This window comes from Henckelia pumila, chromosome 1 (assembly GCF_033568475.1).
Source record: "Henckelia pumila isolate YLH828 chromosome 1, ASM3356847v2, whole genome shotgun sequence".
Lineage (NCBI taxonomy): Eukaryota > Viridiplantae > Streptophyta > Magnoliopsida > Lamiales > Gesneriaceae > Henckelia > Henckelia pumila.
In genome coordinates this window covers 65,075,627-65,100,338 of record NC_133120.1, presented here as the reverse complement: position 1 = coordinate 65,100,338, position 24,712 = coordinate 65,075,627, and the positions used below count along the sequence as shown (strand labels likewise).

Genomic DNA, 24,712 nt, shown 5'->3' with positions numbered 1-24,712 from the left:
ACGATTAAAATATAAAAGTAAAATAATAATAACAATTAATATTTTACCTCTTCAAGCTATGACTTGATCTGTGGACTCCAACAGATTAATATGCTCTTGTTGTAAATCCCAGAAACTGATGACTCGCTCGATCAACTCCTGAATTAGGTCCATGAATAGAAAACTAAAACCCTCTGATTGATTGCACTAGAAATCAATCAGATGTTTATCGAAGAGATTTACAGATTTGATATGTCAATTCAGAATGTAATTTTTCGAAAAAAATCACAGACTGAATTCTCTCAAAAAGGGAGACAGAATTCGAAAATTCTCCTTAGAATTAATCTAGGATTTTCGAAAACTGTAGATGTGTGTCTCTTTCAAAAATCCCATCAACTCCTATATATAATTTCTGTACTGGACTAATTATATGTCTAATAGGACACTAACACCTTAGGGCCCATTAGTCATAACTTAAGCCCAACAAGACAAGCCTGTTATTATAGAAATTAATATAAAATTTATCACGACTCCGATTGATAAACTAATTTCACCAATGTGCACAAAAACCATTTCTGCACCTTTTAAAGTCAAGATAATTTTTCTGAATCCGAATTCAGTGATTTCCAAAAATGCACATCTCTATGTCATTTTAGGAAATTCCACTCCCTTTAGTTAAGAAGTCCAACTTCTCTTTCGCCAAATTTAACTCTTTAAATTCAACTATCTCAACAGGGATTAGAAATCCATTACTTGTGTAACCCTCAATGGTTCAGGGATACAGCTAGCCGTGGGCTCACAACTCCTTGTGACTCGGAACAACAATTTTCGACTTACCATAGAATCATGGTAAGAGCGCCTAGCAACATCGCCCCATGATTCCCTAGGTATCACTGATAGTGCCTGCAAGAACCAGTAGGTTTTGGTTAGCGTACAGTAAGGTCCCTTCATCCATATATCCCGATCGAATCAACAACTATTGGTACATCGAGAGTCGTTCGAGATTCGATAACTATGAAATGCATCTTGAAGATCAAATAGTGACATCGCATGTGCTACTAGGAAACCAAGTAAACTAAAGCACATCATGTACTATGGCCAGAGATTTGTCACACTAATATCTCCTCAGATCGTATAGGATATCCACACTCGCAAGCGTGTGATGAATCCTTGACAACAAAGCATTGACTCTTATATGTGTCTTAACTGTTCCCAATCTCGACACCTGATGACCCTCATAGAGTCGGTAAATGAGTCAAAGTACAGAACTAGCATATAGAGTCTCCATGATGTTTCAAGTAGTAAGTACTAATGGTGCACAATCAAAACCGCGGACTTATCCACTCAATTAATGATAACCACTTGGAAAGTTCGAATAGGGTAGTTCGATCATCCATCATATGAATATCCATTTGCATGCTTCGAACATCTTTATGTTCTATACCAATGAAACGTGGTACTAGGCATCGCAAATGCTAGTCTCAATCTCGAGCGATCCTTATCCTTATTAGCGGACGGCTCAATTGACTAGGAACTGTTTAGAATATACACTGATTATAAGATGTGTTTAATGATAGTCATTCAATTCTACTATCATATCTTACATGCACTCTAGTATATTCAAGGTCTTTATCTAAACATCGTATAGTACGTCACAACATAATAATATGATAAAAGATAAAGTAAATGCCAATAAAATGTAAATTATATTAAACAAAAATTGTTTACACATAGAGTCACAAAAGCCCTTAGCCACAAGTTGGCTAACCGAGCACCCACTCTTTCAGTAACACGGTGGATAACATGGATAATTTCACATGGGATTCTATAATTAATATATCAGAGCGTATGTGGGGTAGAAGATGTTAGTCTAGTTAACACATATCAGAGCAATTAAGGCACTTAACTAGAGCAAAAGAAAAATAGTTATATTAAAATCAAAACGAAACAGATAAAGCAAAGATGAGAGAAGAAACAAAATCTAAAATTGATCACTATCGGATCCCTCTTGAGCAGTAGCTTCATCCTTAGCATCTTTAGTCACAGATGGACCAGTAGCTTCATCTTGTGCACTATCTCCCCCTGTTTAGTCAGAAATGCCAAGTTGTCTTCGACAATCAGCCAAGATCATGTTGTATAAGGTAATATCTTCCTGTGCTTGAGCAATCTTTTCTTCAGCACGAGTCATCAGCAGCTGAATAGTGGAAGTGGTAAATTCCAGAGGGGTAGGCGTAGGCACTGTTTCTTCAGTGTTGTCACCCGTGTTGGCAACACCAGTAGCTTCAGCAGCAGGAGTAGGAGTAGCAGTCCAGGGCAAATCCAGATCTCGATTTCCCTTGAGAAGTCTAGCTGTTAACTTCAAAATCTCAGGTTGATCAGAGAGATCTTCTGTAATATTACGGATGAACGCCTGAGATTCCAAAATGCCATAGATCAAAGATGGGAATGGAAGCTTTGTAGATTTGAGTCCTCCATCAGCAAACTGGAGCACTGTCTTGAATACTATCTTCCCAAAATTGAAGGGACTCCCAGTCCCAATGGCATACAAAATGACCGTCTGTGGTCTTGTGATAACTGTTGAGTTGGATGAAGGAGTCCAATTCCTCATAGCTATCTTATGCAGCAGATAATAAAATGAGGTGAGCTTAGCTGCAGAAAAATGGTCATAGAACTGTTTGACCATACCACCAGTGAGAACAGTAATCACTTCATTGATCTCTGGGGGATTGCCTTCATCCACGTCTGGGGTGGAATATAAGGAGTTGATAACGGCTGGAGTAAACTCAAACAGCCTACCCCGAAGATACACCAAGCGATACTTTGCAGACTCTGGATCTTCAATGCTTGCGGTTAGGTTGGCATAGAATTCTAGAATCACCCTCTTACAGTAAGGTATCACAGCAACAACAGTGGAATAAAGTAGCCTAAGCTTCAAAAAATCAATCAAATTGTACCTATAATAGGAGAGTACATCAATGTTCCTCTCATCCAGTAGACCTCTATGAGCGAAGAGAGGCCAAACAGCAGCAGCATCACCAGAATAAAAAATGAGGGAATGAGCAGCATCCATGTGGGGCCTCGGGTTGCTAATAAAAAATAAGGGGAAATTAATCACTAAACATGATTAACTAACAAATGATTAAAATTAAATAGAACAACAATTTTTTTTTTCAAACATGGGTGCGCTCGGTCGGTCAAAAACCACCGACCGAGTGCCCCTGTTTTTGTCTCAAAATAGTAGGCTAAAGTCGGGGCTGCGCACGGTCTGCATAAAACAACAGATCGGTCGCCTTCTGGGCAGAATCATGCCCTGTTCTTTTGCAGCAAACTTTGATCCTTTCATCCTTTCAATTCATGATCTATCAAATCTAAACAAAGTCCACAACATGCATAATCATTTATTTCAAGTTCTAATAAAGTTTCCAAGCATGCATTACATCAACTAAAAGCTTTAAATCCAATAAAACATTGAGCTATTACAATTTATCCAACGTATTTTCTAACTATCAAAGCTGAAGTATTTTCTAACATGCTTGACAGAACTCAATACAACCTTTCAGCTACAAACCCGAGAGACCACGTTCTAAAACTCTCTCCCGAGCTACCAATGTCATCTCCAACTAGCTCCTGCCCCACCTGTTGTCATGCACACATACAAAACAAGACAACAGCCGGATAAACTCCGGTGAGAATATAATTCTCAGTATAAAAGACATATACATGCGTTAAAATATAAACATGTCAACTCTATCCATTTCAATTCAAAGATAGAATAATATAACACATATATCAATTCAAAACATATCAATCAAGACTTCAAATCAAGACTTCAAATCAAACGATTTATATAGCGTGCTAACAAGAATTGATTCATATCACACTCTTTGCCATCAAGATTCGTATCCGATCTTGACATGGAAATCCATCTATCGTCGTCTCATCAGACTCGAAAATAAGGTTCATCAAACCTTGGCATTATAATCAATTCAATATCAAATCATATCATATCATAAGCAATAAAGATCCACTACCTGTGATAACATAAGTTCTACCTAAAAAACAAGTACATAAACAAGTATGTGATTTGTTCGAGATAACTCAAGAATCATCATTCTCGAGTATCAAATCTCTGACTCTCGATGTAATCTTATACCTTTCATTTCGTTGAGTCGTAGTTTCTTCAACTCTGAACAACCTACTTCAAAGAATATCAATCAAATCTGCTCAAGTTCGTCATCTATTCTTCAAGGTATAATAACTTCAACCTTGAGCTATTCAATCTCGTTTCTCAAAAGCTAAAGTCTCGAGTCCGAATCGCTTCTTTACAAATCTGAAATATAGGATATCAAGCTATTTATATCAGCTAAGAACTCACATAAAAATATGCTCAATCACATCTCAAACTTCAAGGCAAAACTAGTTGCAACTTTGCTCAATTCTTGGCCGATTCGAAATATAGCTTTTCGAACTCGAAACATTCAAATGAAATCTGATATGAAGTATAAACATGCTGCATATATCAGCAAAAAACTCATATCTAACTCAGCTCAAGCACTATAAACTCAAACATGGTCAAAGTCTTGAACCGACGGCATAACGGTATAAAATCGGTAACCGAAACAATCTTGAATTCAATCTAACATCATATCAGCTTCATATACATGACCATACCAGCTACATAACATCAAAAACCAGAATATTAAACAGGCCTAATCTCGAACGTAAGCTGGACAATGCACAACAATCAAACCGATAACCGTTCTTCATTCCGAGTTCGATACGGTAATGCATAGAATCTCCAAATACATATTCATGCTTGTTTATGATTTCTGACAACATTCACGTTTCAAAATTATGCTGGAACAGAAGAAAAACTTACAACAAATTTAAGCTCTCATCGCAAGGATCGCAACGCAACTCACGAAATTGAAATCGGATAACCGGATCAAAAGTTATCGAAGTTTGAACGGACGGTCATGGATTTTCTTCTTCTTTTCTTGCTTCTCTCGACTTTCTTCTGAATTTGGCTGAATCATTCTGATCCATTCTATGCCTTTTACACGTATACAAGCCACTTGCAAGGAAATTGCATTTTGGTCCCTCAACTTTGGCCTATTTGCAAACTAGTCCCGGACAAGCGATTTAATTCAATTTCAATCCTAAATAATTTAAGAATATAATAATTTAATTCAAAACTCTAAATATTCTCAAATTAAATAATCTCGGATCAAAATTAAATAATTTCGGACTTTATCGCATTTTAGTCCTTGAACTTCTTTATATTTGTAAATTGATCCCTGCTCGGATTTCACCGTCGAATTAAATCTTCTTTCATTCTCGGAACTCGAAATTTAATTCTTAAATTTCATAAATATTCAATTCCAATATTTCCATATTTTAATTTAAGAATCCCGCAATTTAAATTTCAAATCCGTAAATTCTCAAATTAAATATTTCCAACTCGGAAATTAAATCTCTAAGTTTCATCAATTATCCAATTGATATTTTCCCAATTTATAGAATTGAAATCTCAAATTCCATAATTAATAACTTAATATTTTTAGGGCCTTACATTTCCTCCCTTCTAAGGAATGATTTCGTCCTCGAAATCACATTCAATCGGTCTATCAAATCTGATAAACTGAATGATTATTCGAAGTAATTCTCACTTCAATCATCCATCTCGAACATATTCTATCACTTCATAATCTCTTTCCAGTTTATCTCTTCATTCTGTGTCTATCATCTTTTTTACTTTTGCTCAGTCAAGGATCTATCACATATTCGATGTAGCTCATAATCATATCAGACTCTGTCTTGACTGATTAAAATACATATGAAGAACATCACGGATATTTCCTTATCTTAGACACATAACCCATATCTGGTCGTTTTAATATGGAGTACAATCAATTCCTCAACTTTGGCTAAAATCGTAGACAGTGTAATTCATCTTTGATGATGACATATTTTTTTTACTATATTGTTCTGCAAAGAACATATATCCAATCTATACTGTCATCTCACTTACAGCTTCAAGATCTGTATCCATTCTTCATTCAATGCTATAAGGTAGAAATGTCTTTTCTTCTTCAATTTTCTGATCACTTCTGTACTCATATTTATTTCATATTTCAGTAATCATTAACTGATTTCACATGTAAACTGTTCTTTCTCTAATCAAAATCAGTATCAATTATTCAGATTAGCTCAAAGGTTGATCGGCCTCTTCTGAATACAGTTCTCAGATACAAATGTAGCTGATGTTCTTCAGTTTACACATGAAGATCAAGAATCATGTATCATATATCAAACACTTAATACAAGATAACTTATACATCAATGAGTTAAATTATCATCTCCGGATATATACTCATGAGAATCCATTATCAGATCATTTCTGGAATCTCTTTCAGAAGGAAACGATGCTTCAGAACAAACATGTCTCGCTGAACATTATGTTGCAACTTTAACAACATTCAATTCTCAACTTCATCTAATATGTTCTGTTCATAATCTATCCAATTCAGTCTTCAATTTCTGTATATGTTTTCAAACCATATCAGGTCGTATAGTTGACACTTCACAAATTCTATCTCAATACAAAGAAATTCTGATTTTCTTCTCATCTCAAATAGCTGTCACAAGAATTATCATCATCAAGTGGCAAAATCAATCAAATAGTATCGAATCAGATACTAAAGTTCTAAGCATTTCCTCGAACTTTGGATAGTCATCTCAGACAATCCATCAATCAAGGATGGTATAATGCAATCACATTCAACCAAACACTCAGAATTTCTGTAAATTAGTGCCACAATCTATCAAATAAACCTATAGTCTCGATCTCGACCATAGATTGCAATCAATTCCTGACATATCATAACATCAGTATCTTCGTCACAACTAACTATTCATATCTGTATCACATATAATACAGCACATTCTTGAATTTGTCAACATATACTCTACTTCAAATCGCAAACTCATGAAGATTCGAGTAATGAAAAACGAAAATCTTTCAAATAGTTGCTCATATTTCGACTCGACAGTTGCTACTCTGTTTCATAGATCATCTGATCTCTTCTTTTCTACTTCATCTATTGGAAATTGAAGTATTGCAAAATCAATTCTGTCATATCTGCCTTCAATTTCTTTCATCAGTACTGATTTCCCAGTAATTCATACACATTAATAGATAATTGATGGATATTAATTATGTGGTAATGTGCTTTTTCAGAATCTGATATTCCATATCAGGAATATCGAGCACAATCAACAGATTATTCACTTCAATTCCATTCATTCTGACCCATTGTCTTATCTCACATCGTGATTTAGCATTTTCAATCAAATTCTACTCGTTTGATCTCATATTAATGTTGTTTAAGCTTCAAGTTGATATTCATCAAATACTCAAATCGAGTAATGTTATCAGTCTCTATCAGTTACGAGCCAAAAATATCAGGATATATGGAATCAATATATCCAATTCGATGAAAGATAGCATAACAATGGCCAATGAAAATCGATTCGAAATCAAGAATCAGATAACATCAAAGGACATTGATCAAAGTCGGATCGTAAAATCAAATAAATTCTGGACGATAATCTTTGCTAAGTGAAACAACTCACTTGCAGTTCAAAACTCGAGGTGAAAATCAAATCAAGGCTCAATAAATCAAAGAATATGAGTCAAGGAAAAATAATCACATCGGTGATCCAAGTTCAAATCAGTACTATTCCCCATATACCCCAAATCAAGGTTGACAGCGTGGCTTTACGATGAGATATCTACACACACTAATCAATTAGGACACCGTCCTAAAGCATATTCAAATAGTATCACATGAACTCCAGATTACCAGAAAGAATTCAAATTGAAGGATTCAAGTATTCAAAGTTCACCTCATGTCATTGCAATGTCCAGAATTGAGATTTAATAATCAATACTGAATAGAAAGAAGATTCGAAAATATCATGTAACTCATCAAGGAGTCAATAGCATGCGAATCACAAAATGCATGCATCAAATAATATCATCAAATACTTACAAAAAGGCTCAACTGTAACTAGGCATGCTTAACGGGCCGGTTCGGCCCGAAACCGAACCGGACCCGACCCAATAAACCCGGAACCGAACCCGGTATGGAAGAACCGGGCCCGAAACCGAGTCCAATCAATTTAATAATGGATTGAACCGGTTCAGGGTTTTTAGAACCGGTTCATCCGGTTCCGGTTCCTGAACCGGATCCAGATATAACCGGATCCTACCCGGAACCGGATCCGAAACCGAAAATTTAAAAAATAAAAATAAAAAAAAATAGAAAAGTTGGCCAATGGATACATTGTATCTGTTGGCAATTGACAATTGACAATTGTCAATTTTGTACCATGCAGTAGCCTTTCAACGGCTACTGCATGGTTTAATTGCAAATTGGCCCCCAAATTAGGGTTCATTTTAAAAAAATAAATTATAATTTATACCCAAAAAAATTCTATAAATACTAGATAGTTTTCATTAATTTGACACAACAATTTTCTCACAATTCTCTACTTTACTTTCTCTATAATTATATCTCAAATATATATTTATTTAAATTCTACTTTCTCTACATTCAATGGCATCATCTTCAAACCGTGGTGGTGGTCGTGGTGGTGAACGTGTCTTCGATCTTGATCAAGATTTTTCCTATATACCCGACTTTGATGAAGTCGAACCTGGGAACGAGGATGAAGAAGCAATGCAAATCCCCAATTTAGATGTCAAGATACCATCTTCCGCTCGGGAAAGCAACACGATTTCAACGAGTACGACGACAACCCGAGCAAAACGAAGTAAAGTTTGGGATCACTTTGATATCGAACAACAAGGTACGAACAACTCTTTTGCCGTATGTAAAATTTGTAAAACAAAATATTCTTACAAAACTGGTGGTGGTTCCGGTGGTACTGGTACTTTGAAAAAACATTTAGTCAAGGTACATAAACTTGACCCGGATACTCTACAACCATTCGGTAGAGAACCAACTCAACAACAAATTAATCCTTCAAGTGGTAGAGCTTTTACGATTACTAAAGATATTTCTCGAAAAGCCATTGTTAAATTTGTTACGAAATGTTGTCAACCTTTCCTACTAGCCGAACAAGAAGGTTTTGTTGAATTTACTAGTACTATTCAACCGGGTTTTCATAATATTTCAAGGCATACACTTAAAAAATATTGTTTCGATATGTATAAGGAATATAAGGAAACACTAAAATCGCATCTTTCAAATATTTCGTGTAGAGTTAGTTTGACAACTGATATTTGGACTAATATTAAATTTGAATCTTATCTTGTTGTTACATGTCATTGGATTGATGAAACTTGGTGTATGCAAAAAAGAATTTTATCACTCGATTATTTAGAATCATCACACAATGCATACACTATAGCTAGATATGTTTGTAATGTTGCTAAGACTTATGGAATACAAAATAAAATAATGTCTATTACATTAGATAATGCGAGTGCCAATACTCTTGCAATTAGATACATAAAGGATTCATTAAAACCGATTTTAGATGGAAAGTTGCTTCATGTTAGATGTGCTTGTCATGTTATCAACTTATGTGTTAAATGTGCATTGCATGATCGCTTGTGTACTGTAATAGAAAAATTCAAAACATGCGGAAAATTATTACGTGAAAGAAGATATGGATGTGATTGGAAAAAACTAGTGGAATCAAATGGGATTAGATTTAAAAAATTTCCTGCACCAGTTGACACTCGATGGAATTCTTTATATCATTTGCTTCAAACTTTATTACGTTTTAAAGATTTAGTTACTCCATACTATAATAATATTGCTGCAAATGCTTTAGTCTTGAATGACGATGATTGGAATATTTTGAGTCATGTTGTTTCTTTGTTAAAAATTTTTAAAGAAGCAACCGAAAATTTTTCTGGCATTCACTACCCCACTTCTCCCATGTTTTTGCCTTTGATTTTCAATATGATTTTTAAATTTATGGAATATCGTGGTGATTCATTTATGCATGATTTTATTTCTAACATGGAAGATAAATTTTTGAAATATTGGGATAATATCCCAATTTCGCATGGTTTAGCAACACTACTTGATCCTAGTCAAAGCCAAGGTGGGTTAGACATATTTTTTGAATATTACGCTAAATTTCTTGGGAAGAATGTTGACGATCAGAAGAAGTCAATAACAAATTCTCTCCAAGAATTATTTGATTTGTATACAAGAGAACAGGGTGAACTGAGTGCACAGTCGGATGAGAGACCGATGGAGATAGGCAAAAGTGGAGCAATCAACTTCTTTCAAAGTTTGAAAAGACAAAAGTTGAAGGGAAAAACTACAACAACTAATTACAATGAGATTCAAATTTATCTGAGCCAATATATTGAGACTACTGAGAATTTTGATGTTCTAAATTGGTGGAAAGTAATTCTCAGCTTTATCCAGTGCTAGCGGCAATTGCACGAGACGTCCTAGCCGTTCAAAGTTCTAGTGTTGCTTTCGAATCGACATTTTCAGTATGTGGAAGAATCATTGGTGATCAAAGAACCAATTTAAATCCAGAAACACTTAGTATGTTGACATGCCTCCAAGATTGGTTTGCAGCGGAAAAAAAGAATAGGACCGCTAGAGCATTCGACGAGTTTCAAAGTTCAAGTTCCGACGAAGATCCAGAGTATTCGAAGTATATTTTAGTTAATCGTGATGAATTTAGATGTTAAATTATGTAATTCGAAACTTATATTACTTTGAAAATGAATAAATTTGTGTTTGAAAATTCAAAATGCGTATATAACATTTGAAATTTTTTTTGATTAAATAAAATTTTTAATTCAATGTTTTTTTCAAAAATTAAACAAATATTCTTAAATAAAAATTTAAACTTTGGGATATTTTTTTTAAAAAAAATTCAAACCTGCCGGAACCAAGCCGAAAACAGCCAGAACCGGTCTGAAACCGGATCGGAACCGGCCCGGAACCCATAGAAAGGGGTTTTGGTTCGAATTGGTTCCAAGCAAAAAGCTTGGAACCGGAACCGAAACCGGACCGGTTCATCACCGGTTCCGACCGGTTCCTTGACCGGAAGGATCGGAACCGGCCGGAACTGGACCGGAACCGGACCGCCGGGACCCTTAAGCATGCCTAACTGTAACTGAATTCGCTATTGTTCTTTACCTCAATCATTACCACTTCAGGAAGGAACATCAAAATTCATTTTCTTCTTCTCGAGAAGTAACGGAGAAACATGTCAGCTTCATTCTCCCATTTCATTCACTATCTTTTCGAGTCATTTCAGTTCATACATTATCATGTAAAATTCACTCTTAACATCCATCATGTTGAAAGCAATATCATATCAGTCAGTACATTTCAATCCATTTAAACGAACTTTCCCTTGGTTTGATGGTAGTATGCACTTCTCCAGAAGCAATCAATTTAGCATAATCAACTCATCTCAGAGCTAATTAGCTAAACAAAATATGTATCCCATCATATTTCTATAATCATCTATCTTAATCCCAAAGACATCATAAATTTAATGTCTTACCTGGTATATCTCAATGTTGAGCAGTAGAGATAAGTCGAATCATTTATTCAGGATAAAATGTTGCAAATTGTTAGCTTTGGTCTCTAAGTGTTTTACACATCATTCCAAAGCCTACAACTTATAATTGAATTAATCAATTCAAAAGAATTCGAAATTCCATTCAAAGCTGGCAAAGTCTTACCATATCTTGAAGTGCTGTAAATTTCAGACATGCTCCATATCGAGAAGTTATCATTATTTTGCTAGAGATTCGAGGTTTTTATGACAAAATAAATTCAAGTATTGCTAATCAGCAAAATACTAAATCTTACCTCAATCTCAGCTTAATAAATTCTCGAAGCTGATAGAGCAGCTCCCTCGATATAGGATGGTCTCGTGTCATCTCAATCTCATGACAGCAATAGCCAAAACGCTTTTCCGCTTATAATTCACATTTATGGCGATGCGTCATCATTTTCATGAGCTGAACCTGCAGTCAATCTCAGACAAATATCCAAAATCTGTATGTCATAATCAAGGTATACATCACCTAATCAGGTTTTAAAATTCATAAGCATTGTCTGACTTCGTCGCATATCTGTTCTTCAGAGTGTTCAACAAACAGAGTAAATCAATAGGAGTTAAGTGTCATTCTCAATTCCCCTAACTCCTACACTGACTAATCAATGCAGTGATTTCTGTAGTCTAAAATCACACTTGATTTATTCTCATATAGAAAATTTATCAAATTTATCAACACTATATTGTGATCAACCTCATAGTTCTCTCCTCGTTAGCTTACCTCTGATCAAGACTTAGTTCTGATGTCTGAAGACAAATACACATGCTTCCACTCAATTCAGAGATTCAGACAAGCATGTACGATCAAATAATTCAAGTATACCTGCTTCCAATCACTCCAGATATTCAGGTAGCAGGTGATAGTTCAATAGGGAAACATTCTTTTCAATTAAAACACAATATCATGTGATAAGTTCACACTTACGAAAGCATGTATCATACTAGCAATTAAAACATGTAATTCAACATGTAAGTAAATCATCTCATGATAGTATACAACTAAGTAAGGAAGAAAACTCAATCTACCCCACTCACTCTTCTTCTATCTTAGTCCAGAATTTTCTCGCTCTGATACCACCTGTTGTGGGGCCTCGGGTTGCTAATAAAAATCAAGGGGAAATTAATCACTAAACATGATTAACTAACAAATGATCAAAGATAAATAGAACAATAATTTTTTTTTTCAAACATGGGTGCGCTCGGTCGGTCAAAAAACACCGACCGAGCGCCCTTGTTTTTGTCTCAAAATAGTAGGTTAAAGTCGGGGCTGCGCACGGTCTGCATAAAACAGCAGATCGGTCGTTGTCTGGGTAGAATCATGCCCTGTTCTTTTGTAGCAAACTTTGATCCTTTCATCCTTTCAATTCATGATCTATCAAATCTAAACAAAGTCCACAACATGCATAATCATTTATATCAAGTTCTAATCAAGTTTCCAAGCATGCATTACATCAACTAAAAGCTTTAAATCCAATAAAACATTGAGCTATTACAATTTATCCAACATATTTTCTAACTATCAAAGCTGAAGTATTTTCTAACATGCTTGACAGAACTCAATACAACCTTTCAGCTACAAACCCGAGACACCACGTTCTAAAACTCTCTCCCGAGCTACCAATGTCATCTCCGACTAGCTCCTGCCCCACCTGTTGTCATGCACACATACAAAACAAGACAACAGCCGGATAAACTCCGGTGAGAATATAATTCTCAGTATAAAAGACATATACATGCTTTAAAATATAAACATGTCAACTCTATCCATTTCAATTCAAAGATAGAATAATATAACACATATATCAATTCAAAACATATCAATCAAGACTTCAAATCAAACGATTTATATAGCGCGCTAACAAGAATTGATTCATATCACACTTTTTGCCATCAAGATTCGTATCCGATCTTGACATGGATATTCATCTATCGTCGTCTCATCAGACTCGAAAATAAGGTTCATCAAACCTTGGAATTAGAATCAATTCAATATCAAATCATATCATAAGAAATAAAGATCCACTACCTGTGATGGATCGACAATAACATAAGTTCTACCTCAAGAACAAGTACATAAACAAGTATGTGATTTGTTCGGGATAACTCAGGAATCAACATTCTCGAGTATCAAATCCCTGACTCTCGATGTCATATTATACCTTTCATTTCGTTGAGTCGTAGTTGCTTCAACTCTGAACAACCTACTTCAAAGAATATCAATCAAATCTGCTCAAGTTCGTCATCTATTCTTCAAGGTATAATAACTTCAACCTTGAGCTATTCAATCTCGTTTCTCAAAAGCTAAAGTCTCGAGTCCAATCGCTTCTTTACAAATCTGAAATATAGCATATCAAGCTATTTATATCAGCTAAGAACTCACATAAAAATATGCTCAATCACATCTCAAACTTCAAGGCAAAACTAATTGCAACTTTGCTCAATTCTTGGCCGATTCGAAATATAGCTTTTCGAACTCGAAACATTCAAATGAAATCTGATATGAAGTATAAACATGCTGCATATATCAGCAAACAACTCATATCTAACTCAGCTCAAGCACTATAAACTCAAACATGGTCAAAGTCTTGAACCGACGGCATAACGGTATAAAATCGGTAACCGAAACAATCTCGAATTCAATCTAACATCATATCAGCTTCATATACATGACCATACCAGCTACATAACATCAAAAACCAGCATATTAAACAGGAATAATCTCGAACGTAAGCTGGACAATGCACAACAATCAAACCGATAACCGTTCTTCATTCCGAGTTCGATACGGTAATGCATAGAAACTCCAAATACATATTCATGCTTGTTTATGATTTCTGCCAACATTCACGTTTCAAAATTATGCTGGAACAGAAGAAAAACTTACAACAAATTGAAGCTCTCATCGCAAGGATCGCAACGCAACTCACGAAATTGAAATCGAATAATCGGATCAAAAATTATCGAAGTTTGAACGGACGGTCATGGCTTTTCTTCTTCTTTTCTTGCTTCTCTCGACTTTCTTCTGAATTTGGCTGAATAATTCTGATCCATTCTATGCCTTTTACACGTATACAAGACACTTGCAAGAAAATTGCATTTTGGTCCCTCAACTTTGGCCTGTTTGCAAACTAGTCCCGGACAAGCGATTTAATTCAATTTCAATCCTAAATAATTTAAAAATATAATAATTTAATTAAAAACTCTAAATATTCTCAAATTAAATAATCTCAAATCAACATTAAATAAATTTGGACTTTATCGCATTTTAGTCCTTGAAATTCTTTATATTTGCAAATTGATCCCTGCTCGGATTTCACCGTCGAATTAAATCTTCTTTCATTCTCGGAACTCGGAATTTAATTCTTAAATTCCATAAATATTCAATTCCAATATTTCCATATTTTAATTTAAGAATCCCGGAATTTAAATCCCAAATCCGTAAATTCTCAAATTAAATATTTCCAGCTCGGAAATTAAATCTCTAAGTTTCATCAATTATCCAATTGATATTTTACCAATTTATAGAATTGAAATCTCAAATTCCATAATTAATAACTTAATATTTTTAGGGCCTTACAATCCATGTCATAGTCCTCATCAACAGTGTTATCCGTGGTGTTGACGACACCAACAACAACACTGGCATCAGTAGGAGAAACATCCTCTGTCTCTAAAGGCTCTTCATCAGCATCCATGCTGAAAATATCTTCAGAGTCTTCTTCATCTCCAATATCAGCACTCTTATCAGAAGAGTCAGCATCAGAGTCGGCAGAAGAAGAAGAGGAAGAAGGATCATTAGCTTGATGGGCTTTGTTTGCAGCAAACTCCTCCATCATCTCAGCATCAGGTTCATCATCGGAGAGATGAACAGAAGGAGGAACAGACGAAGTAGCCTTGCTTTGTTTGAGACTTTCCAAAATTTGAGCCAAAATGGCATCCTCATCAGACACCGAGGTCTCTTGAGGTACAGTATCTGCAAGAGTGACCTTAGGAGGAACATCATCACAAGAACTTGAATCATCGCTATCAGAAGCAGATTCAATGATCGGAGCGGAGGCAGAGGCAGCAAAACCAGAGGGTTTCTTCCTCGCCACAAATTCATAGTTTGCATCATCAGAATCATCACCGGAGCTGCGATCTTCTTCAGCCATAGATATGCGGGGACCCTTGTAAAAACGCTTGGACTGGGTAAAGTCAGGATTATACCCAGCCTGCCTCTTTGATCGGCGAGTCATTGGAGGAGCAGGATGAACTCGGTTTAGGACAGAAAAATCTGATGGATTCTCCAGATCAATGGCGTTCCCAGGTTCACCTGGCATGAGAACAGAAAAAGGAACGGGTTCCATGGGAACTTGAACAATCGGCAGAGAAGGGGTGGAAGATGAGTTCTCCGGTGTTGCAACACTGGCGGCAACATCGGGTTCTTTGTGACCCATCTTGCTTCGGATATCTTGGGGATCAAAATCTGCCATGGAAGTAAAATTTGAGAGTGAGAGAGAGGTAGGGTTTGCAGAAAACTCAATCGGGATTTTGAAGAATAAAGAAGATGATAAAGCCCGATAAAAATGAAAACAAAATATATAGGAATCCTATCTCAAACGGTAACATTTTCCCTCTAACAAACTCATAATTACCCTGATCCCTTATCTCCCCAAGTTACAAACGATAACTTTTCCTAAACAACCAAAATTTTAAAAACCGAGATTTAAGAGATGAAATCCAATAAATAAGACAATAATCCAAGATATATATTTCAGCCCAAATCATCCAGGATTAACTCCACATCGGCTTAACTCAACTGAAACAAAAATCAATCACAAAAATTCAATTTTCAGTAAATAGGATAAAACATCAAAATTCATCTATTTAGAAACTTTCCCAAAAACAGAACCCTATTAGCAAAAATGCATATGAATGACCTATTTTATGCCTAAACAGAGTGTAACATAAAATAAAAATGCAATCACAATCAAATGATATGTTGACAAGTGTAGTGTTGCCTCTCATGTTGCCAACATCATCAACAACACCATAGTTTTTCAAAAAGCATTTGAGACTTACACACTTGATTACCCTTGATTTAGAAAAATTACAGAAGTGGTAGCCTGCACACTAAAAGAACAGTCTTCATTGGACTCAATTAGGTAGCTTTTTTCATTTTATTCTAATTATTTTTAAAGCTTGTACACATGACATTGGTCATCAAACTTTATTAAAAAGCTGAACACTGAATTTGTGAAACCACCTTTCACATGGGACAAGAACATGGAATACACGTACATCCCTCAACTACTTAGTGGTTTAGTCAGAGTTCGATTTGCAAGGGCCAGTGTGTTTCAATAAAAATTTTGCAAAAAAACTTGGCATCGATTGAATCAATGAAACAGAGATTTAAACACTACACATAACAGTGTGAGTGTATAATGCTTAAAATCCTAAATATGCATGACAAGAAAAACAACAGTGTTGTCGGTAGTGTTGTAACACCACAGACAATATATACAAAGGATTATAATGCACACATGCTGAAAGACCTTCGAAGAGTTGAGAATCTCTCATGATCTAATGCTTTAGTAAAAATATCTGCCAATTGGTTATTGGTTCCAACAAACTCCATTCGAATCATACCTTTCTCTACCAAATCTCGAATAAAGTGATGACGAATGTCAATGTGTTTTGTGCGTGAGTGTTGAACTGGATTCTTTGATATATCAATAGCACTCGAATTATCACAATAAACAATGGGGGGTTCACTCTTAAAACCATAATCTTCAATCATTTGGTTCATCCAAAGAAGTTGTGAACAACAACTTCCGGCTGCCACATATTCAGATTCAGCAGTCGAAAGTGACACACAATTTTGTTTACGACTATACCATGAAACCAAATTATTTTTAAGGTAAAAACACCCACCCGTAGTGCTCTTTCTATCATTCACATCACCAGCCCAATCAACATCACTAAAACTTACAAGGTTAGTGTTGGTTTCCCTCGTATACCACAATCCCAAATCCAATGTACCCGAAACATATTTCAAAATTTTCATAACAGCTTTTAGATGGGTTACCTTTGGATCAGATTGGTACCTAGCACATAAACACACACTGAACATGATATCAGGACAACTAGCAGCCAAATATAAAAGACTTCCTATCATGTTGCGGTACATGGTGTTGTCAACACCAGCCGCAACACTGTCTTTTTCTATTTTTTCACTCGAGCCCATAGGAGTTTTCATGTTCTTAACATTCTCTTTGCAAAACACCAAATTCTTTGCATACTTACTTTGACAAAGAAAAATCCCATCATTTGATTGCTTAACTTGCAGTCCAAGGAAAAAGGTTAACTCTCCTACCATGCTCATTTCAAAAGTAGAAGACATGCATTCAACAAAACTATCAACATGCTTTTGAGAAGAAGCACCAAAGATAATGTCATTCACATAAACTTGACAAATAAGAATTTCACCTTTGGTCTTTTGAATAAAAAGGGTTTTGTCAACCTCACCTCGTTTGAAGCCAATTTCAAGCAAATATTCGGTCAACCCACCATACCATGCTCGTGGAGCTTGCTTCAAGCCATAGAGTGCCTTCTTCAACTTGTCAACATGATCCAAGTGGTGTGGATCCTCAAAGCCTTTGGGTTGCTTCACATACACTTCCTCATTTAAAATACCATTCAAAAACGCACTCTTAACATCCATTTGGTAAAGTTTTATACCCATATGACATGCAATAGCTAGAAATAGTCGGACTGACTCAATGTGGGAAATAGGAGCAAAGGTTTCATCAAAATCAACCCCCTCAACCTGCGTATACCCTTGAGCAACCAACCTTGTTTTGTTCCTAATGATGTTTCCTGATTCATCGGTTTTATTTTTGAAAATTCATTTTGTACCAATGACATTACCATGATCAGGAGGTGGAACCAAAAACCACACATCATTTTGGACAAATTGTTCAAGTTCTTCATGCATGGCATTTACCCAAAATTCATCATTCAAGGCATTATTGACATTCTTGGGTTCAAATTGGAAACAAAACAGGAATGCATTACCTGTGTGTACACGGAACTCATGCATACTAACCCAACCATCTTGCGGTAGTCAACTTTGTCCTTAGCACGAGTTTGCCTTGTTCCATGAACATCTCTAATAATCTGTGATGATGGATGATTCTTTTGTATCTTGCTTGGAATATCCTTTTCAGTAATCATCTCAGCTTCCTCATTATTTTGGGAATTTTCCTCATGAACAGTTTCTGGAGGGACCAGTGTTGTGTTTGGTATTGTAACATTCGGGACAACACTGTGTTCTTCGGGAGGAATTTCCAGCAAGCCTTCAATATCATCTTCAGCAGTTTTTCCTTTGAGATCTGCACCATCATCAAAAACAACATTAATAGATTCCATAATTGTTCTGGTCCTAAGGTTATACATCCTATATGCACGACTATTTGTAGAATAACCTAGGAACAAACACTTATCACTTTTGAAATCAAATTTTGCTAGGTGATTTCTATCATTCAAAAGATAGCACACATAGCCAAAAATATGAAAATAATTGAGATTTGGTCTCTTTCCCATGAGAATTTCATATGAAGTCATCGAAGATCCACTTCTCAAATAAACACGATTGGAAATATGGCACGCTGTGTTCAATGCTTCTGCCCAAAATCTCTTGGAGATATTTTTTAAGCTCATCATCACCCTAGCCATCTTCTGCAACGTCCTATTCTTCCTTTCGACAATTCCATTATGTTGAGGAGTTTTTGGGGCAGAGAACTCCTGTGAGATGCCCTTCTTGTCACACAAAGAAGAAAAAGATGAGTTCTCAAATTCCTTTCCATGATCAGTTCTGATCTTTGCTACAATCAAAGTATGTAGGTTAGTAATCTTGGTAAACAACTTCTTAAAAACATCAAAAGTGTCTGATTTTCTCTAAGAAATCTTACCCATGTAAAACGAGAAAAATCATCAACACATACCAAAGAATAATTTTTCCCTCCATAGCTTTCAACTTCCATGGGACCCATCAAATCCATGTGCAAAAGTTCAAGACACCGTGTTGTCCCACAGTGTTGTAACACGGGGTACGAAACATGGGTTTCCTTACCTTTTTGGTATGCACCACAAACATATGGAATACCAGACTTTAGATTTGGAAGACCTCTGATAGCTTCAAACTTACACAAATTCTTCAAAGTCTTGAAATTCACATGTCCAAGCTTTTGGTGTCATAGACTGAACTCATCAATCTTTGAGTGTTTACATGCCAATTCCTCACCAAGTTGGTAGCAATTATCCACTGATCTTGTCCCTGTTATAACACAACAATTAGTATTATCAAAAACTTCACAATTATTCTTATCAAACTTCACATGCAAGTCTTCATCACACAGTTGACTAATTGAAATTAAATTCGCATTAAGTCCTTCAACGTGTAAGATGTTATGAAGCTTTAGAAACCCTTCCACATTGAGTGTTCCTTTGCCAACAATTCTTCCCTTTGCACCACCTCCATAGGTCACTCTTCCACCATTCTGTTCAGTGTAGTCCATGAGGTGATCTTTCAAACCTATCATGTGCCGTGAGCTTCCACTATCAAAATACCAATTACCTGCAGTGTTAGCTTTTATGGAAGTATAAATAACAAAACATCTAACATCAGACTTTTGTATCCAAACTTTCTTTACAGTGGGCCTCTTTCTGCCAGTGCTGCTCTTGGTGTTGTGCAACACGGGGGGCAACACCTGCTTAGATTCCCACAACACATAATCATTCTTCAGCTTTCGACAAAAAGGCCTGATATGACCAGGTTTGAGACAATAATGACATACAAAAGGACGCTTTCATTGTTTTGGCATAGGGACAGAACCATTCTTCTCAACAATGGGTTTCTTACCTTTTGAATCAGTTGAAGGATGGTTCAATGAAACATTACCTTCCTTCACAAACACTGGTGTTTTGGAAGATTCACCAGTTTCAAAAACACTTTCTTTAAAACCAAGACCAAACTTGTCATTCTTACCCATAGTCAAAATGGAATCAAGTTTGCTTGAACTGGAATTAAATTTATCAAGTGTTGTTTTTGCACTTTTAAGTTCAGAATTCAGCAACCCTAATTTCAGATCTTTCTTACTCATGAGAATTTCCAATCTAGCCACAGCAGCTTTCAATTCAGTATTCTCTTTTGTAAGGGTTGTGTTCAACTGATTCCTCTTGTTCCAATCACAATACAACTCTTCATAGAGTTTTTGAATACCTTCCAGAGTATAAAGATCAGCTACCTGTTCTTCATGATTACTGGAATTATCAAGGTTAGAAGCAACAAAACACACAGATTTTTGAACTGTGTTGCGTCCAGGTGTTGCAACACCAGAGCCAACACCGAGAGGATTGATCTGAAAATTTTTCTTACTTTCCAGCAAAGCAGTAAAAGATATGAGATCTGCCTGTTCAACCTTTTCTTGTTCTTCTTCAGAATCATCATCACTCAGAGAAACATTCATACATTTCCGAAGGCGATTTGCACATTCATAAGCATAGTAGCCATATCCCTTACATTCTCTGCATTGAACATTATCAAAATTTTTACTTGAGGACTGAACCTTACCTTCATACCTTTGACGAGATCCCCGAGTAGCAGCAGGTTTTTGAGGCTTCTCTGAAGTATGAAGTTTAGGGAACTTTGAAGGTTGTGCACCTTTCACATCCTTCTTTTCTTTCATTACTTTGAGATAATCAGTGAACTTCTTTGAGATCAAGGCAATCGAATTCTCTTCAAGATCAAACTCCTTTACTTCCTGTTGAACTTCAGAAAAATCATTGTAAACATCATTAGATACTTGAAAGGCAATAGACTTACCTTTTGAGTCATCTTCGGCTTCCAACTCCATCTCATAAGTGCGAAGAGAACTAATTAACTCATCCAAATCCATTATAGATGTATCTTTGGATTCAACTATAGCACAAACCTTGGTGTGAAATCTTTTGGGGACAGAACGAAGCACTTTGGATACAAGTCTTTCATTCGAAATAGGATCACCAAGAACAGATGCTTCATTTGCAAGGCTCTTCAATCTTCCATTATATTCCATGATGGTCTCTGATTCCTCCATTCTCATTTTCTCAAATTTTGAAGTTATGAGACGCATCCTTGTCTTCTTAACAATTGTTGAGCCTTCACAGTGGGTTTGCAGTTTCACCCAAGCATCCCTAGCACAAGTACAAGTACCAATTAGATTAAACATGTTCATATCAACAGAAACAAACATAGCATTAAGAGCTTTGGCATTATAAATAGCCGCAGTATTCTCTTCGGCTGTCCATTATGATCTTGGCTTTGGTCCTGGTATATCATCATCTCTCATAGGAGGTGTCCAACTGTCAAGAAAACGTTGCCAAGATCTGGACTCAATGGATTGAATATACATGCTCATCTTCAATTTTCAAGGGCCGTAATTTGTTTCATCCAAAATAGGTGGACGAATTGCACTTGTGTACGGAGTGTCCATAACTAACCTGTAACACAAACCAGAAACTCACTTTGTAAAGTCAAGTGGTGGCTCTGATGCCACATGAAAGAAACGGTATACGTGGTTGATTATGTAAAATAGGCAGTGTTGTACATCGTGTTATAACACCACAGATAACACAGTGCAGCGGAAATTTAAAGCGTAAATAAAACACAAGTAATTAAATTTTGCACGAGTATAAAACTCGTGCGGGTGCCTTAGGGCTAAATATTACTAGTAAACATAAGATTAGTCTTACAAAGTAATCCTAGTAATTTTACGAAAAGTCACTAAATCCTAAATTTCTCAACAAGTCGAGAAATCAAACTTGCATCCTAAATAAACAGAGCATAAAAGAAATCGGATGCAACTCCCGTAGCCTAAATTGAAGAGACAGAAAAGATCTTCAACAACACAGTTCCCACAGTATTGTCTGTGATGTCTTCAACACGAATGGCAACACGGGGACAAGCAACAACGATGGTTGCAAACCTTGCTTCAGAATTCTTCAAATTCTTTAATGGAATTCTTCAGAGTTTGCGCAGTGTTTTATCGTCTGAAGCATCCTCATCTTGTGCGTGAAAACCCCTTTTATAGATTAGCATCCAAGTCTTGAGGATTTCCTTAGATAGAGTCCTACATGAATAAGGAAACATGTTTTAGTAGGAATAAAACTCTCTCAAATCTTGTAAATCAAATCTTGATAATATCAAATAATATTTTATCTAATAAATACCTTATCAAGACATGATTTAAGTTTTGGCAAATATATCTTTAACATATTCAAAATATACACTAAATATTTACCAAATATATTATCTTGTCTAGAAAGCAAAATCTAATAATATCAATTAATACAAGGGCCAAAATTTCAAGGAATAAAATTCCTTTCATAACAGCGCATGTTTAATAACTCGCCGTAACAAGGATTAAACGTATAACAATTAAAAATGTTAAGAGCAAAAGAGCCAATTAAAATTTCACAGTGGAGAAATATGTATTTTCAATATCTTTTAAGGATTTGATACAATAAACTCTTTTTTTATTAAATTAAATTAAATTTAATTATTGTTATTTTAAAATTCTGCTATTCACGGTTGCATTTTCTTCTTCTTCTTATTCTTTTTTTTAAAAAAAAAAAAAAAAATTTACATTTTTTTATGGCCGGTACATTTTTTTTCTTTTTTTATTTTTTTAAAAAATTGTGTAGCCATTGCAATCTTATTTTTTTAAAATTTTATATTCCTTTTGTTTTAATTAAAACTAGTTGTTTATTTTTCTCTATAATACATTAAAAATATTTCGCTATTTTCATGCATTCTAACAATTCTTTTTTGTATCTTCATTTATTTAGAATATCTCAAAATATCAATCGCTTTATGAAGTTCATTATCCGCAATTTTTAGAAAATAAATTGAAAATATTAATTATATCAAATGACGTTGATGATACTTGAGCATAAAGAAATGATTCTTTAGCTATATGGAAGTTCAATCAGTAGAACACGAAGGAAAATGTATTTCAATCGAGAACATGAAATCGGACACGATCGCCTCTTCCATGATTACTTCTCTGACGAGCTAATAAATCCCAATGATGTTGGCGATTTTGAATGCGAAGAGAATTATTCCTTCGCATAGTCAATGTCTTGCAAAAATTATTCAGAATATGTTCAATTGACGATAAATGCAACGGAAAGACAAAGTTTATTGCCACTTCAAAAATGCATTGTGGTTGTCCGTCAATTGGGCCATGGAGCCCCTGCCGGCAATTAGGATGAGTATCTACGGGTGCCGAAACAACTGTCATCGAATGTTTATTCAACTTTCGTCGATGTTTGAATGATGTATTTGGGGACAAATATTTGAGAGGACCCAATAATATTAACATCCAACGTTTGATTGAAATACATGAAAAGATACATGGCTTCCATGGCATATTGAGTAGTCTTCATTTTATGCATTGGAAATAATGAAATTTTCCAGTTGATTGGAAATGCCAATTACTCGAGGCAACATGAGATGCCAACAATCGTTCTTGAAGCGGATGTGTCTGAGGACTTGTGTATATGACATGATTTGTTTTGGCATTGATGGTTCGCGGAATGATATCAACGTGCTTAACAAATCACCTTTGTTCAATAGTGTCTTACACGAAAATGCAACGTATGTAAATTTCATGGTGAATGAGTCACAATATACAAAAAGATACTATCTAATGGATGAGATCTATCCAGAGTGCTACTTTGGTCAAGAGCTTTTTGCGTCCTAAGGATCCTAAGAGAAAGATATTAAAATAAAGACAAGAATTTGTAAGACTATCTCCAGCAGCACACTATTTTAGTGTGCTGCTGGAAATTAGTGCAAAGGATTCCTCCAACAACCAACGCCAAACTGGCGTTATTTTGGAGTTGTGAACAGTGCAACTCCAAATTTGGAGTTGCACTGTTCACAATGGCATATTTTTTATTTTTTATTTTTTTTAATTTGCTTTTTGTTTTGTTATTTTAAGGTTTATATGTTGATATTATAATTATTTTTGTTTTTTTTTTGCATTTTTTAAAATCTTTATATTATTTGTTT

The 24,712-nt window shown here is 35.4% G+C and overlaps 1 protein-coding gene across 1 annotated transcript; it reads right to left on the bottom strand.

Moving 5' to 3' along the window:
- Window positions 1-2,065: 2,065 nt before the first annotated feature.
- Window positions 2,066-3,049, bottom strand: LOC140863867 (uncharacterized). Its single transcript, XM_073267626.1, has one exon. The coding sequence runs from the start codon at window positions 3,047-3,049 to the stop codon at window positions 2,066-2,068; it is 984 nt and encodes a 327-aa protein (XP_073123727.1).
- Between the last annotated feature and the right edge of the window lie 21,663 nt (window positions 3,050-24,712).